General features: G+C 42.0%; 1 protein-coding gene across 4 annotated transcripts in view; it reads left to right on the top strand.

Annotated features, from left to right (window-relative positions):
* Positions 1 to 13844, top strand: part of cramp1 (cramped chromatin regulator 1) — a 59660-nt gene extending 45816 nt beyond the window's left edge. For all 4 annotated transcript variants that reach the window (XM_080206976.1, XM_080206978.1, XM_080206977.1 and 1 more), the window contains exons 16-20: positions 204 to 388; positions 1679 to 1892; positions 2858 to 3022; positions 4626 to 4771; positions 5684 to 13844. In XM_080206976.1, coding sequence (XP_080063102.1) covers positions 204 to 388; positions 1679 to 1892; positions 2858 to 3022; positions 4626 to 4771; positions 5684 to 5836 — 863 coding nt within the window. In that variant the 3' untranslated portion in view covers positions 5837 to 13844. The remainder of the gene's footprint in view (positions 1 to 203; positions 389 to 1678; positions 1893 to 2857; positions 3023 to 4625; positions 4772 to 5683) is intronic.
* Positions 13845 to 14778: the final 934 nt, after the last annotated feature.

Here is a 14778-nt window from a genome sequence, read left to right as displayed (position 1 = left end):
AGGGAGAAAGTACAAACTCCACACAGTGACCTGAGGCTGGAATTGAACCCGGGTCCCTGGTGCTGTGAGGCAGCAGTGCTAACCACTGTGTCACCGTGCCACGCATACTAAGATGTAGCTGTAAATTTCTGAATCTTTTAATATACATACCTGAAACAAATATGGTGCAAGTAGAGTGAATTGATCAGTTTCTTTCGCATCAGGTGCAATCGACATGGCAGCTAAATCAGCAGGCATAATTCCAGGCAGCCCAGTCCAGAGCCTTGATGCAGAAGGATCGCAAGATTTGGCCTCTTTGTCAACAGAAGGAGTTTCCCTAGTGACCTCAGACCAAGAGTTATCCTCAGTCCATCAGAATGGAAGCAGTACAGCAGCAGTCTCAACAGGGGTGAGTGGCATTGACCATCAGTACTGTGTTCTGTAAGTTGTGTCTTTATGTCATTCCTTATAAATGTTCGACTCCAAGCTCTGGTGTTTATCTGAGATAAACTTTAAGTCTACAGAATGCCTCTAATGAATATAGTTACCCACAGTAATTTTACTTGTTAATTGCTTGGGGCTAGAGTGTGATTAATACGTGTTCTACCCATTATTGACCCAAGCAGCTAAAATGCAGTTGTAGTGTCTTTGTTACTCTGTGAAGCTAATGATTCTGATGGGATGGGGAACATCTCAGCGCTCAGAGTCTGGTGTGAGTAATTGTGTTCTCCAACGTTGTAAAAATGCTCAGTAAGGGCAGCAATTTCATTGCACCAAGCTTTCTCATAGCTGAGAGCCACAGCTGGCAGGTAAGAGTCACTAGCTTAAATCTGCAGTGCCCAGCAGCCTTTGTGCGGTGCTAAATGTTTCATTGCAAAGATTCAAAGGGCTTAAAAATCAAAGTGTCAAATTGTAGAAAAATTTTTATTTCAAATGCTTAAATTTTAAAGAAAATAAGAATTTTTTTTAAGTGGCAGGAGGGTGAGTGAGGTGCAAGATTTAAATATGCTCATTGTTGCCCAGTCGTGATCTAGAGTTGGTGAACCTAATTTCCTTAACTCTCTTGGACAATAAAAATGAGGCCGTTGCTCACGGTCTTCCACTTTGTCCTGATGTTACCCTGCTCTTTTGAGCAGGTGAATGGGGCAACCACGGGAAGGCTATAGTGCCCTCCTTTAAGTTTTAAAGTTTATTTATTAGTGTCATGAGTAAGGCTTCCCTTAAAACTGCAATGAAGTTACTGTGAAAATCCCCGAGTCGCCACACTCCACCACCTGTTCAGGTACACTGAGAGAGAATTTAGCATGGCCAAAGCACCTAACCTGCACCTTAAATATGCATGTCGGACCCCAGAGATATCAGTAGTACCCAGTAAGAGGATATTTCATAAGGAATAATTAAATTCAAGTCTTTCGAACGATTGTGAAAGATATCTTCACTATTACAAATTGCTATTTAGCAATTCCAACTTTCCTGTGTGCATGCATGTGTCTCTCTGTGTGTGCGTGTGTCTGAGCAGCTGCAAAATCTATTGAAAGTGTTCATGAAGTATGTTGCTCTATTTAAACTTTTTATACACCTGCTTTGCTTGGATAATGAATTGGATTATGTTGACTGAGGGAGTGCTTCCTGCATCTTTTAACTTTGTTCTCTGTGGGTTGAATCATTCAACATTAATCGGTCTTCCTTTTCTGCACAGAGGGATCTTGATAAACATACACTGCAGAATGGCCTGTCTTCTCCTTCAAGTGAAGCTCCCAACACGTTGTTCACTTCTCCTCCAAATGTCTCAGCACTCCTGGATATTTCATTGCCAGGACCTCCAGAGGATACGTTGTCCCAGGGTGGACCCCACAGTCAAATCAGCGATTCCATCATTGAGCTCGCTATCAACTCTACTCAGTATGTTGGTGGTAAGTAGAAGAATTTATATTTGACTGCTTGTGGCGTTACTATAGCTTGCACTGCAAGTTAGTTGGAAAAATAGGAAATATTAAAGAAGCCTCTGATAAAACACTATTGTAGGAACATCACTGATAGAATAGAAGTAGGAAACAAAACTGTTGAGAAAACAGGCTGGGCTGAATGGGATCAAAGGTTCTGGGAAGAAAGCATGATTAAGCTATTGAGTTGGATGATCAGCCATGTTCGTGATGAATGGTGGAGCAGGCTCGAAGGGCCAAATGGCTTCCTCCTACTCTATCTTCTATATTTCTATAATAGTTTAAATTAGTAATATTATGTAGTGTTAGAACTTGATAAACAAAGTTAGTTGCAGTTAACAGGGCTTTATTGCTGGGAATCAGTTACTTTTACACATATATATTTTATTTTCACAGGAAGATTGTACTGAAATTCCTCATTTGATAGCCACACAGGATAATCACTTAAATCTGTAATCTAATCTTAAAGAAAAATCTGATATTTATATTTTGATGTGGACGGCACAGTGATTAGTCCTACTGCTTCACAGTGCCAGAGACCCAGGTTCGATTCCCAGCTTGGGTCACTGTCTGTGTGGAATTTGCACATTCTTCCCGTGTCTGAGTGGGTTTCCTGTGGATGCTTCGGTTTCCTCCCACAGTCCAAAGATGTGCCGGTTAGGTTGGTTGGCCATGCTAAATTGTCCCTTAGTTCAGGGGGACTAGCTAGGCTAAATACGTAGGGTTATGGGAATAGGGCCTGGATGGGATTGTTGTAGGTGCAGACTCGATGGACCGAATGGTTTCCTTCTGCACTGTAGGATTCTGATTCTATGATTTTTATGAAGTCGGGATATCCTAGTCTACAGCCAGTGAGGTACATGAAGTAGTCACTGGAGAGGTTAATTTACTCACTGCACCAGCTTTTGACCTAAACCGCTACTTTGTTTTAATAGGTGATGGTGCTTCTCTTTCTCCGACAAAATTGAATGGCAGTGACAGCTCGAAGAGTCTCCCGTCTCCCTCAGCCAGTCCTCAACGTAACTGGATTCCCTCTCCCACACACGATCCCCAGTGGTATCCAAATGATTCTGGGGACTCCTCGCTGGGGAGTCTGCTGTGTAAGTATTTTACAATTTATTTTCATCGTGACTTATGTTCCTTAAGCAGATCACACAGTGAATGCCTTTGAATTACATTGGCTGTGATTTAGGAAAAGCTGGTAGTCATTTAGTGCAAGGCAAAATCCCAAAAACAACAAGGAGATGAAAGCAGGCAATCTGTTTTTCATGTTGGTTCAGAGTAGCATGTTGGCAAGGACTGGAAGAGCGCGCTGCTTTTCCCCAGGTAGGATTATGGTCTGTACAAGCATATAGAGCCTCAACTTAATGTCTGTTTTCTGAATTCTTATACTCCTTACTCTAGATATTTTGGTTTCTGTATTTCAAAATACTGTTGGTGAGTTGTAACCTCCTACATCCTGAACAGCATTTTCAGTTGTCCTGATGGCTACAGTAATGTTCTGATGTGTTCAGCATATTGGAGCATTCAGCTACTAAATGCATCCAGTGCCTCACCAGGATTCTGCTTGTGTTTAGAAGAACACTTCACCAGAATTCATTTAAGTGGCAAATAGTTCCAGTAACAGAACAAAAGCCTTAATTTTTACAGCAGTTAAACTTTGTTTAAACTTCTCCTATATTAGAAAACAGTTGACATCTCTTTTGGGGCAAACTAAGTTAGTTTTTAATGTAATGGACCTTTTTAATCCTTCACGAACTATAGAAGTTAATCCGGTTTATCAAACACTCTTTAATTCTTGTAAGCTTTGCTTGAAGGCTCCAGATGAAACTCATTGAAATTGTGGGCTGATAAATACTTTAAAACCTAGATGGGGGTGCTTTGTGAAGGTAATGGATTGCTCTTTAACTTTAAAGCTGCAAATTGGAAATGTATAAGCAAATCACTAAATGAAGTGACTTGTCTCCTTCCCCCAAGCCTGCAGTGGGCGGCATGGCAGTACAACTGTTAGCATTACTGCCTCACAGCGCCAGGGACCTGGATTTGATTCCTGGTTTGGGTCACTGTCTGTTTGGAGTTTGCACATTCTCCCTGTGCCTGCGTGGGTTTCCTCCAGGTGCTCCAGTTTCCTCCCACCGTCTGGAAGATGTGCTGGTTAGGTGCATTGGCCATGTTAAATTCTCCCTCAGTGTACCCGAACAGGTGCCAGAGTGTGGCAACTGGGGGATTTTCACAGTAACTTCATTGCAGTGTTGATGCAGTGCCTTACTTGTGACACTAATAAAATTTAAAAAAAGCACCTTGAAATTAGCTGAATCATCACTGCGATAATTTACAACTAATGTTGAGGTATGATTTCTGAGAGAGGAGCTCAGTTTAATTCCTTATGTACTGTGATGGAATTAAAGTGGCTAGTGCCAAGCTAACAAAGTTCTGTTTTACCATCATCTCATTCAAAGAACGAAACCTCAGCAGTGTGTTTTCTCCTTCAGCACAGAAGTGTTGATGCGTCTCCAGTTCTGTAGTTGGCCTATGACCTAAAACCTTCCGACTCAAAGGAAGGTGAAACCATCATCTGAGCCAAGCTGACACTTCAAAAAGAAACACTGAGGTTGAATTCTGAACTTGAAAGGACCCGTGTTACCGTTCTGTGCTTTTGGCTAAATATGGTGTATTCATTCAATATTTTTGGGTTATTTGCAGCAAGCCTAATATCACCTGAAAAGGGGAGGAAGATGCTAACAACTGGCAACTGTAACAGCAACAGCAATTCTCTGCTTGGAACAAGCCTACTGGACGGAAACTCCAGAGATTCCTTTGTATCCCGCTCACTTGTAGACGTCTCAGAGGTAAGAATCATAGAATCTCACAGTGCAGAAGGAGGCCATTTGGCCCATTGAGTCTGCACCGACCATAATCTCACCCGTAACCCCAGTGTTTATCCTGACACTAGCACTGACTGCTGGGAGTGGGGGGTGGGGGAGAGATGCCGACTATGTTGCCCAGCTATTTCTTTTTGACAGTGTGGTAAGATCTCTGGTAAGCTGTTTTTCTCACTGGAACCTGTACCAAAGTCTGGTAAAGTCTCTTTCTCTTCTCTCCTCCTCCCACCACCCCACCCCCCCCGCCCCACCTGCCGCCACTGAGTGTGCATCAGTTGGTGGAATTCATCAATGGAATTAACTTGGTTGACATCCATTTGATCCTAACTATTCAAACGTATTTCAGTAACTTACAATTTCAATCCTGGTGTTGTACAGGGAGAGAATATGCTTTATCAGCAATTTTGGCTGATTACATATTTTAGTCAATGAGTCCTCAGTATTGGTCTGGAATATTTGGTGTAAATTGGTCTCAAGAATGATTTGATAGAGCAATCAGCAAAATATCTATAATCTAGTGGCATTGAGCTTTGCAGCTTTTATTACTGTTGACATGACGAGATTGAAGGACCTGCAGGAAAATGATAATATTGTTCCTGCACTGAAATGATTCAACAACCTGGCACCTTTTCAACTTTCTATGTACTGGTAAGAATAATCATCCTAAGAGGGTGAAGCTCCCATTATCCCACAAGGGAAGGATTGGCATTCCCAATCTGTGAACTTTAACCTGAGACTTCTTACAGTTTAAGTTCTACAAAAGGCAGTCATTTGCAGAGAACAACAAGTAGGGAGTAAAGAAAGGAAAGCTTCAATTTTCATTTTAAGAATCTGTGCTTATGTGAACTTATTTTCAAGCTTGTTGTCTTTATTGCCCAGGTCGACTCTCAGCTGGTGTGTATGATGAATGAAAACAGTGTGGATTACATTGCCCGCTTTAACGACCTCGCCCAAGAGCTTTCGGGGGCCGGGACTTCAAGGAAGGAGATGCTTTTTGACAGTGGCCCACCCATCGGTGATCTCTCACAGTAAGGTCATGAACCGAACAAAGGGGGCGCACTTAGAGCACCCTGTTTCTCAGCACCTTGCCAATTAATAGCTGCCCATAACGGGCTCTGACTACTGGAGAATCCATTTGTAAATGACACTGAGAGTTTTAAAAAAAAATGTGCAATAAGCTTGACAGTCCCGTGAATCAGTATTAAATTTATGATAACATTAAACTGGCCGTCAGTGACATTGTGTGAAGCTACAAAAACAGAAGAGGCCAAAAGGATCCTGCGATGGGACTGAACACTAGAGGGAGATTCTCTTCCAACATATGAAACTGAAACGTGGTTCCAGCACATGTTTGTGTTAGGCAAGGGAGAAGGAAAAGAACTTGGGGTTTTGATGCAAACCTGGCGACGTTCTTCTGGTTTGTACCAAATTATTTCTGAATTGATGAAGAATGCTCTGAGAGAGTTTTACAAACCTTTTGTTATATATAACACACCCATTTGTGCTTTCCGTTAAAAGCAAAGCACAAGTGATGCCAGTGGGGATGTTAAACGTTAGAGGCTGTATCCTACCTGAATTAATATATATCTGGCTCATCTGGTTGTAGTGATTGTTCAGTTGGTTTGAGACTGATTATGGTACAAGGAATCATTAAATTGGTAACTTAAGCTAACTGTGCATTTGATAGGAGACCATGTGGCTCAATGGTAACAATGCTACCACTGGACTAGAAGCTCTGGGTTTAAGTCCAGTCCCAGGATTTGTTGGCCACGGAAGGAGCATTCAATGCAGGCATCATCTAGGAAATTCTTCCTCCACTCCCCCCTTACCCGCCCCCCCCCCCTCACTATTCCCCAAAGGATAAAATACAATTTGAGTATGAAGATATTTGAGAGAGAAAAGGGTGCATTTAGTCCCCGTTGTAGCCGTATGCCCTTAAGAGTCTGCCTGATGTACAGGTGAGTACTTTTGAGAATTCCTTTTGAGCTGCATGGTGCTAATGCAAAGCATGCTCAGAAAGTGCACATCCAAAGTGTGCACATGAACTGAGGAGCTATGCAGTTAAAATCAAGTCTCTCTGACGGTCACTTTAAAAATTAAATTCATTTCTTAATTTGCAGATGTGTTTTTAGATGCTAATTTATTTGTAATTTTCATTTGGGTTTTTGTTTTTTTGGTGAGAATCTGTCTTTGCTGTGATATTGCTGCCTTTGTTCACACACCTTACTAGATTTCCTGTTCCCTCTGGCCCTTTCCGTCTTTCTGCTATAATTACAGCAATTCTCATTCCTTCCCCATCTTCTGTTCTCTTTGCCATGAGCTGCTGAATCAGCTTGACTGGGTCATTCTAGTACGTGTCGGACTGCGATCTAGGATGCTGTTTCGGTATTCTGCCTGAATGCGTGGGTGATGTACATTTTACAAAATGGAAACAAGTTGTTTTGGCCTAACTTAGACCCATTGTTGGATTGCGACCTGTTGTCCTTTTTCTCCCGTGTCTGTCAGAAACAAACCTGAAGCTTGGTGCTGAATAGAGGATATAATTACTCCACCCAAAACCAAGGTCGCAGATACACTTTCTCAGTTTGTCTTCGCGCTGCTGACTTTAAAATATCATTGTGTTTTTCGTGCATCATCCACTGTCATCAACAGTGACTGTCCATCGATTCAAGAATGACGTTACTCAGTGACCTGAGTTTCTGCCGTCGGTCTTCCTGCGACTCAACAGGCTGATTCTCAGCCCACAGAACCTTGGCCACGTGGGGCTGGACCCACCTTTTCCTCTTTAGATGTGTAGAGCTGTATATATATAAAGTTTAAAAATTTCTTTAGTCTAAATATGACTCTCCTGGTTTTAGTTGTCTTTCCAGATTGTGTCCTCCTGCTGTGCTGTAGATTTGGGCTATGCGAGCATTTTCTGTTAGTGTGAAACAGATACAGACAGTATCTTTACCCAGGAGCACTAAAACAGCAGTCACATGCATTACCAATAAAAGCAGCGCTTGGGCCTGATCCCAGGGGATCCATTGAGCCAATGTTGAACTTTACAAACACGCTCTTGACTTTTTAATGTTATCATAGAAGCTCCTGTCTGCTCCTTCGGAACTTTAGGAATGGAGTTCTGTATCCGAGTACAGAACTGCTGCCTGTGAGCTGAGTACAAGGAACAGTTAGCAGTACAACTCTGCCTGAGCATCACGATACACAAGACTTTCGGAAGGATTTTGTGTTTTTTTTTTAATAAGTATATAACTCTAGTTCTACAGAGAGTGCACTACCTGTAGCTGTAACCTCTATGTTAGACAAACCTGAAGTTTGCTGAGTAGAGGGTACAATTGCTCCACCCAAAATCAAGGTCGTAGATACAGTGTTGTCGGTTTTACGTCCCAGAGACGAAGTTTCATTTCTTAATGCAAACTGCAGTTGAACAATTAGATTAGTGAAAGGTACAGCCCTGGAGTAGATTGAAGGGTTATCTTACAACATTGTGCTGTTCAACAACGTCCAATTATTTCCCCGTTGGCTGTGTCCCAAATGATTGCATCCCTAGGTTTCCCCAGGAATAGGAAAAGCACTTAAAAAGCTGAATTGTACAACAGTGGACCATTGTACTCGGACCACCGGTGCATGTTACAGTGCAGTACTTGTGCTCCAGGGTTTATTCAACCCATCAGAAATAATAGCTTAAGGAATGTCTGGTCTATGGTAGACCCAAATGTGCAGATGTGTTTGAGGATTGTGGAAAAATAAATTGCTTCTGTCACTAGATAAAAGCAAATTATTGCGGATGCTGGAATCTGAAACCAAAGTAGAAAATGCTGGAAAATCTCAGCAGGTCTGGCAGCACCTATAAGGAGAGAAAAGAGCTGACGTTTTGAGTCCAGATGATCCTTTGTCAAAGCTAAGAGAGTCTTAAAAACGTCAAGCCTTTTCTCTCCACAGATGCTGCCAGACCCGCTGAGGTTTTCCAGCATCTTTTCTTTGGTTTGCTTCTGAATCTGGCAGTCCACAAATCTGTTGCACTCGCGAGTATTTTTTAAACAGTAAAATTCTATTGATCTGCAGTTTGCACCCACATTTTTTTAATATTTTCTACTTTAGTTCAGACAAAGTAAGCTCACACACAAACAAACTGTTTATGACATCTTGCAGCATTTTATCCATGAATTCGGTCTTGATCATCCAAGATTCAGCAAATTTTCACTGCTTTGTTAAAGACATTTGCTTAAAGTACAATCATCTTAAATATAATTTTAAGGATTGCTGCAATGTTGGATTAGAGCAACATTTAGAATTGGAGTAACTATTATTTGTACATTGAGTGAAGTGTCTACTTTTTATGTTTTTAGTTTGGCGTAACTGGCTTGTGCTGCAGTGAAGACAGTAGTTTATTTATTCATGTCACAAGTAGGGCGGCATGGGGGCACAGTGGTTAGCACTGCTGCCTCTCAGCGCCAGGGACCTGCGTTCGATTCCCAGCTTGGGTCACTGTCTGTGCGGAGGCTGCACGTTCTCCCTGTGTCTGCATGGGTTACCTCCGGGTGCTCTGTTTTCCTCCCACAGTCCAAAGACGTGCTGGTTAGGTGCACTGCCCATGCCAAATTACCCCTTAGTGTCCCGGGATGTATGGTTAACAAGATTAGTTGGGTAAATGTTTGGGGTTATGGAGACAGGGCCTAAGTGGGATTGTTGTTGGCGCAGACGCGATGGGCCAAATAGTCTCCTTCTGCACTGTAGGGATTCTATGATTTCTAAGTAGGCTTACATTAACACAGCAACTAAGTTACTGTGAAAATCCCCCAGTTGCCACAGTCTGACGCCTATTTGGGTACACTGAGGGAAAATTTAGCATGGCCAATGCACCAAGACAGTAACTGTGCACTCCACAGTTTTTCCCCTGCTGGGAATAATGACCACATGATAATTGTCTCCCATTTTCTTTTTCCGCTGTTCCAGATTAAGTGCGGAAGCGGTTTCATGAAAGACCAGTTGATAGATGGAAACTCTGGCCTTCTTGTTAATGATATTCCATCTTCCTTACTTTCATTCTGTCTCTTTCGTGTTTGATTCAATTAATGTTGTGAGTGATCATGGCTGTCATTTGTTATTCCTTGTCCCTAAACAGTTGCTCTTTACTGGGGAATTAGGGGACTGCTCATTGGGTGTGTTATAGTGTCTCCTTGGTTTGTACAATTCTTTAAGTCTGTTCTCTATATCAATTGAAAAGAAAGAACTTGCTGTGTGTGTTTTTCTTTGTAGAACGAAGTTAGATGAACTTTTCCAAACTCAAGACTCCTCTTATCGTTCCTCCAGATTTGAAACTGGCATTAGGAAAACTCTGAATGCGGAGTGAAATGTTTTGTCAGAATTCAAAGCTTCAGTGCTTGCCATTGGCTAGACCCAGAAATCGCTCCAGATTTTCTGGTTTTGAATTAATTAATTGGAATTTCACTGTTTATCCAAGTGTAACATTTTCATTCTCTTTCTGCAGTTTTTATACTTTCTCTATTTTTCATTCATTCCCTTTGATGGTTGAATTTTGTTTCTTACCCAAGATAATGAAACTAGAGGTACAGATTGTTTGCTGACAGCTGTGAACTGGTGAAGGTATAAGGGAGTACTTCATCAGCCGGTGGCGGCAGGGAAGAAATCCCCAATAAATCCCATTTCCCCAATAAAGCCATTGTTCCACTTAAAGAATCTGGAGTTCACAGGAGCACCCAGATTGGTGTACAATTAGACATCTTCACATTTTAGCAGCTATTTGTGATAATGTGGCTGATTGCACATGCCAGCTATTAATAGTAGATGATGTGGGATTCAGCCTCCATCTTAACTTGCCTCCCACCAAGTCATCGAGCCCATTTGGGATAAGTGTGCGTATATCTATATTGCTGTTAGAGTTTTTTTTAGTGTTGCACAACCACACGGTGCCTTTACACAATCCAGGTCAGGTTTCTGGTAAGTGGCTGCTCCTTCAGGATTCAGACAGGTGGGCCCCAATAAAAAACAAATATGACGTCATAGAACCCCTACCGTGCAGAACGAGGCCATTTGGCCCATTGAGCCTGCACCGAGAACAATCCCACCCAGTTCCCATCCCCATAACCCCACATATTTACCCTGCTAATCCCAATGACACTAAAGGGCAATTTATCGTGGCCAATCAACCTAACCCACACATCTTTGGAATGTGGAAGGAAACCAGAGCATCCGGAGAACATGGAAACTCCACACAGTCACCCGAGCCAGAATCAAACCTGGATCTTTGGTGCTGTGAGGCAGCAGTGCTAACCACTGTGCCGCTGTGTACAACCTGACCAGACCAGTATGGTCAGCTCTGTGTGATTAGCATTCAGTTAGGCAATGCAGTGGCCAACCGTAGATCAGACTGTCTTCAGCTTGGGGGTGAGTGAACTATAACTAAAATCCTATCAGCAGGCAAGAACCTTTTTAAGGAACAATGAATTTGTCGTCCAAAGAAGGAAGCGTGCCGAAGGTGTTATGGCATTAGTTCCATGGTGTGACATAATGCTGGGAGCTCTGCTGATACTGTGCTTTGCCCTCGCAGTTGGGGTTTAGTGTCCGTGCTCGTGCGTACACACAGATGTGTTCATCTTAAAGTGATGTACATATCCAAATTCACCACCAATCAAACTTGACATAACCCTAAGTACATTGCAATAGTGAAGTGGGCAGATTGGCAGGCTTCACTGAGCAAGCTTCCTAATTTCTAAGAGTTGTTAAGAGCTGGGCTGGGTTTTTTAAACACTGAATTTGAAGATCCCATGATGCCAGGTGGCTTTTTAAAATTATGTTTAATTATTTCAGGCACTGGTTTAGGTTTGAAGTCCTTCAGTCTTTTAGAGTACCTTGTATTTGTGTAACTGTTAATTACTGATGGTGTTTCTATTGAAATTAATTGGCAATGAAACATTTTTTGCACAAGGTAACATTTTCATCTCACATGCAGTTCTAATTTGTTAACTGCCTTTCAAGTTTTTGAACTTGCACTGACAAGTGTATATACATATATATATATATAAATAAATAAATTTAAAACTTAAATTTACATGTTCTGCAACTGTAACAAATTCACTTTTTTTTTCAAACTGTGCCTCCAATGATTCCATAGTCCCTGAACTAATGACACCAGTGAGACAGGATGCTTGGCTAACACACTGTCAATGATATGTTACTATTTCTCAACTGCAACGGGCATTGGAACTCATAGAAACGAGAAGCAAGAGTAGGCCATTCGGCCCTTTGAGCCTGCTCTGCTATTCATGTTGATCATGGCTGATCATTGAATTCAATATTCTGATTTCACACCCCCCTCCCTTCCAATATCCCTTGATCCCTTTAGCCCCAAGAGCTACATCTAATTTCTTTTCGAAATCACACAATGTTTTGGCCTCAACTCTTTCTGTGGTAGTAAATTCTACACATTCACCGCCATCTGGGTGAAGAAATTTCTCCTCACCTCAGTCATAAAAGATTTACCCCTTATCCTCAAATTATGACCCTTAATTCTGCACTCCCCCCACCACTGGAAACATTCTTTGAGTCTACCCTAACGCTGTTAGACTTCTATATGTCTCTGAGATTCTCCTCTAAACTCCAGTGAATATAATGCTAACCGACTTGATCTCTCCTCATATGATAGATTTGCCATCCCAGGCATCGGCCTGGTAAACCTTCACCGTGCTCCCTCTATAGCAAGGACATTGGTAATTCGTCACAATAGTGTAGCAGTTTTTTTGTTCTGAAAGTACTGATGAAGTTTGCGTGTTCTGGGCTGTGCTGAGTAACTTATATTTACTGTTGCTAACAGTTCTAAAGTGCAACCAATTGCAGTTTGAATTCTTTACAGTATACACCTAGCAGTATTACTTTGTATTCATAGGAACAGGAGTAGGCCGTTCAGTTGTTGCACTTCTGCAGTTAGGTGCAGCCACCATCCTCATTGTACAGTATAAGTGACCAGTCCTCTATCTATTGCCTCTGTCTGGACTGTCTGCTGTTGTGACTGAAGCTTTGAATCTTGACATTGTTTTTTGTTTCCGGATCATTTTGAAAATGTTGAGAGAGTGTTGTTTATTAAGGGAAAGAATTCCCCATCAGAGCTCTAAGAAAGGAAAATGCATAAATTTTAAAATGATCATTAGTCCTTTAACATACTTTTGAAATCCTTGTGAGGAGATTTTTTGTGGAGATGTCGGCGTTGCACAGTAAGAAGTCTCACAACACCAGGTTAGACAGGTTTATTTGGTATCACGAGCTATCAGAGCGCTGCTCTTTCACTACCTGATGAAAGTGTAGCACTCTGAAAGCTCATGATTCCAAATAAACCTGTTGGACTCTAACCTGGTGTTTGTGAGATTTCTTGGTTGTTTTTTTGAACATTGGGTGCTGAGACCTAATTGGAGGAACTGACTGGAAGGGATTACTGAACAAGGCAACAGACTGTGTGTATCCACAATTGTTTGTCACGTGTATTCACCGTCCTTGTATTATTGAGCTCAATAACTCCAACCCAACCTAACAGCAATCCTCTGCACTTGGGGATGGTTAGATTATGTCATTAGCATCCATTGTTTAAACAATAAAATCAGCAGAAGGACAGGGAAAAAAAAACTTTGAAAACCATGAGGTGCTGATGGGGAGACTCTGTGAAGTTCTGGTCGATGCACTACAATAGAAGGTTTTACTTTGCAGCAGGTTCTGAATGGCTTTGTGATGTAAATGTTGTACAGAAGCAGAGAAAGATTGTTCGATTAAAAAGCCATATCAGTTGTAAAGGTTTTCGTCCCCTTTTTGAGATGTGAAAACTTTTAAAACAAAACAGATCATAAACTGCCCTTCCCTGATCTTTGTACCAAATGTGTAAATTATTTTTGACTATTTATTCTGTATGATTTTAAGAGTTTTTGGTGGTTATTTAATATGCAAAGAAGCTGTTAAACTTCCATGTTGGGTTCTTTGTTTAACCTGTAGAGCTGTTTTTTTTATTCTTGCTGATAAACACATTTTAAATACAGCTGAAGTGAGATTGTTCCATCTGTTATTCCGTTTGGGAAATAGGTTGGGGGGACTCTTACTTTGGGCTCCCACCCAACACAGTTTCACAGAGGTGACTATTTCTGAGCAGTCCTAATTACAGTAAAGATTGCACTGCTGACGAAGACCGTGCTGGTAAGTGTTAGAACCAGCCAGCCCACTGGCAGAATCAGGAGTTTGAGACACATTTGGGGCCGTGGAGGGAATCATTGGGTCACGGGTTGAAATCGGAGTTTGGGATGGGGTGTGCTGCAGGGTCTGGGGAAGTTGGGGATGGGAACAGTGATTGTGGAAAGTAACATTCCTTTTTATTTATGCAATTTTTATTAGTGTTGTAACTGTACAGTGAAGAAAATCCCCTGGTTGCCAGCCACACACTGCCACCTGTTCGGATACACTGAGGGAGAATTTAGCACCTAACCAGTACGTCTTTTGGAGGAAGCTGGAGCACCTGAAGGAAAACAAGTAGGCATGGGGAGAAAGGTACATACTCTGCACAGATAGTGGCCCAAGTTGGAAATTGAACTCAGGTCCTTGGCCCTGAGAGGCAGCAGTGCAAACCACTGGTTGTTTTTCTGAGGCATCTATTGTACTGTGTATTGGCAAACCAGTTACAATGGCCCTGTATTTGCATACACAAATCGTTCAATGCCTACTTCAGTCCTGGATAAAGGCCACCTCTTTTCTTTAATCCTTCCAGATTATGGCAAATGAGTGCACAGCTTCTGCCATTTCAGGGGGCAATTAAGAGCCAACCACTTTGTCCAGTGTATGACTCCAAACCACAGCAATGGTAGCATCTAAATAGTGGCGTGGCTGGGATCTCACTGAACAGTGGACCACTCCTGTTGGCTCAGGAAAGAACTCCCATGCAAGCTGCAATGGGTGGTGCAGTGGTTAGCATTGCTGTCTCA

Source organism: Carcharhinus amblyrhynchos, chromosome 18, assembly GCF_965287045.1.
Source record: "Carcharhinus amblyrhynchos chromosome 18, sCarAmb.v2.hapA, whole genome shotgun sequence".
NCBI lineage: Eukaryota > Metazoa > Chordata > Chondrichthyes > Carcharhiniformes > Carcharhinidae > Carcharhinus > Carcharhinus amblyrhynchos.
This window is presented reverse-complemented; position numbering and strand designations above follow the sequence as displayed.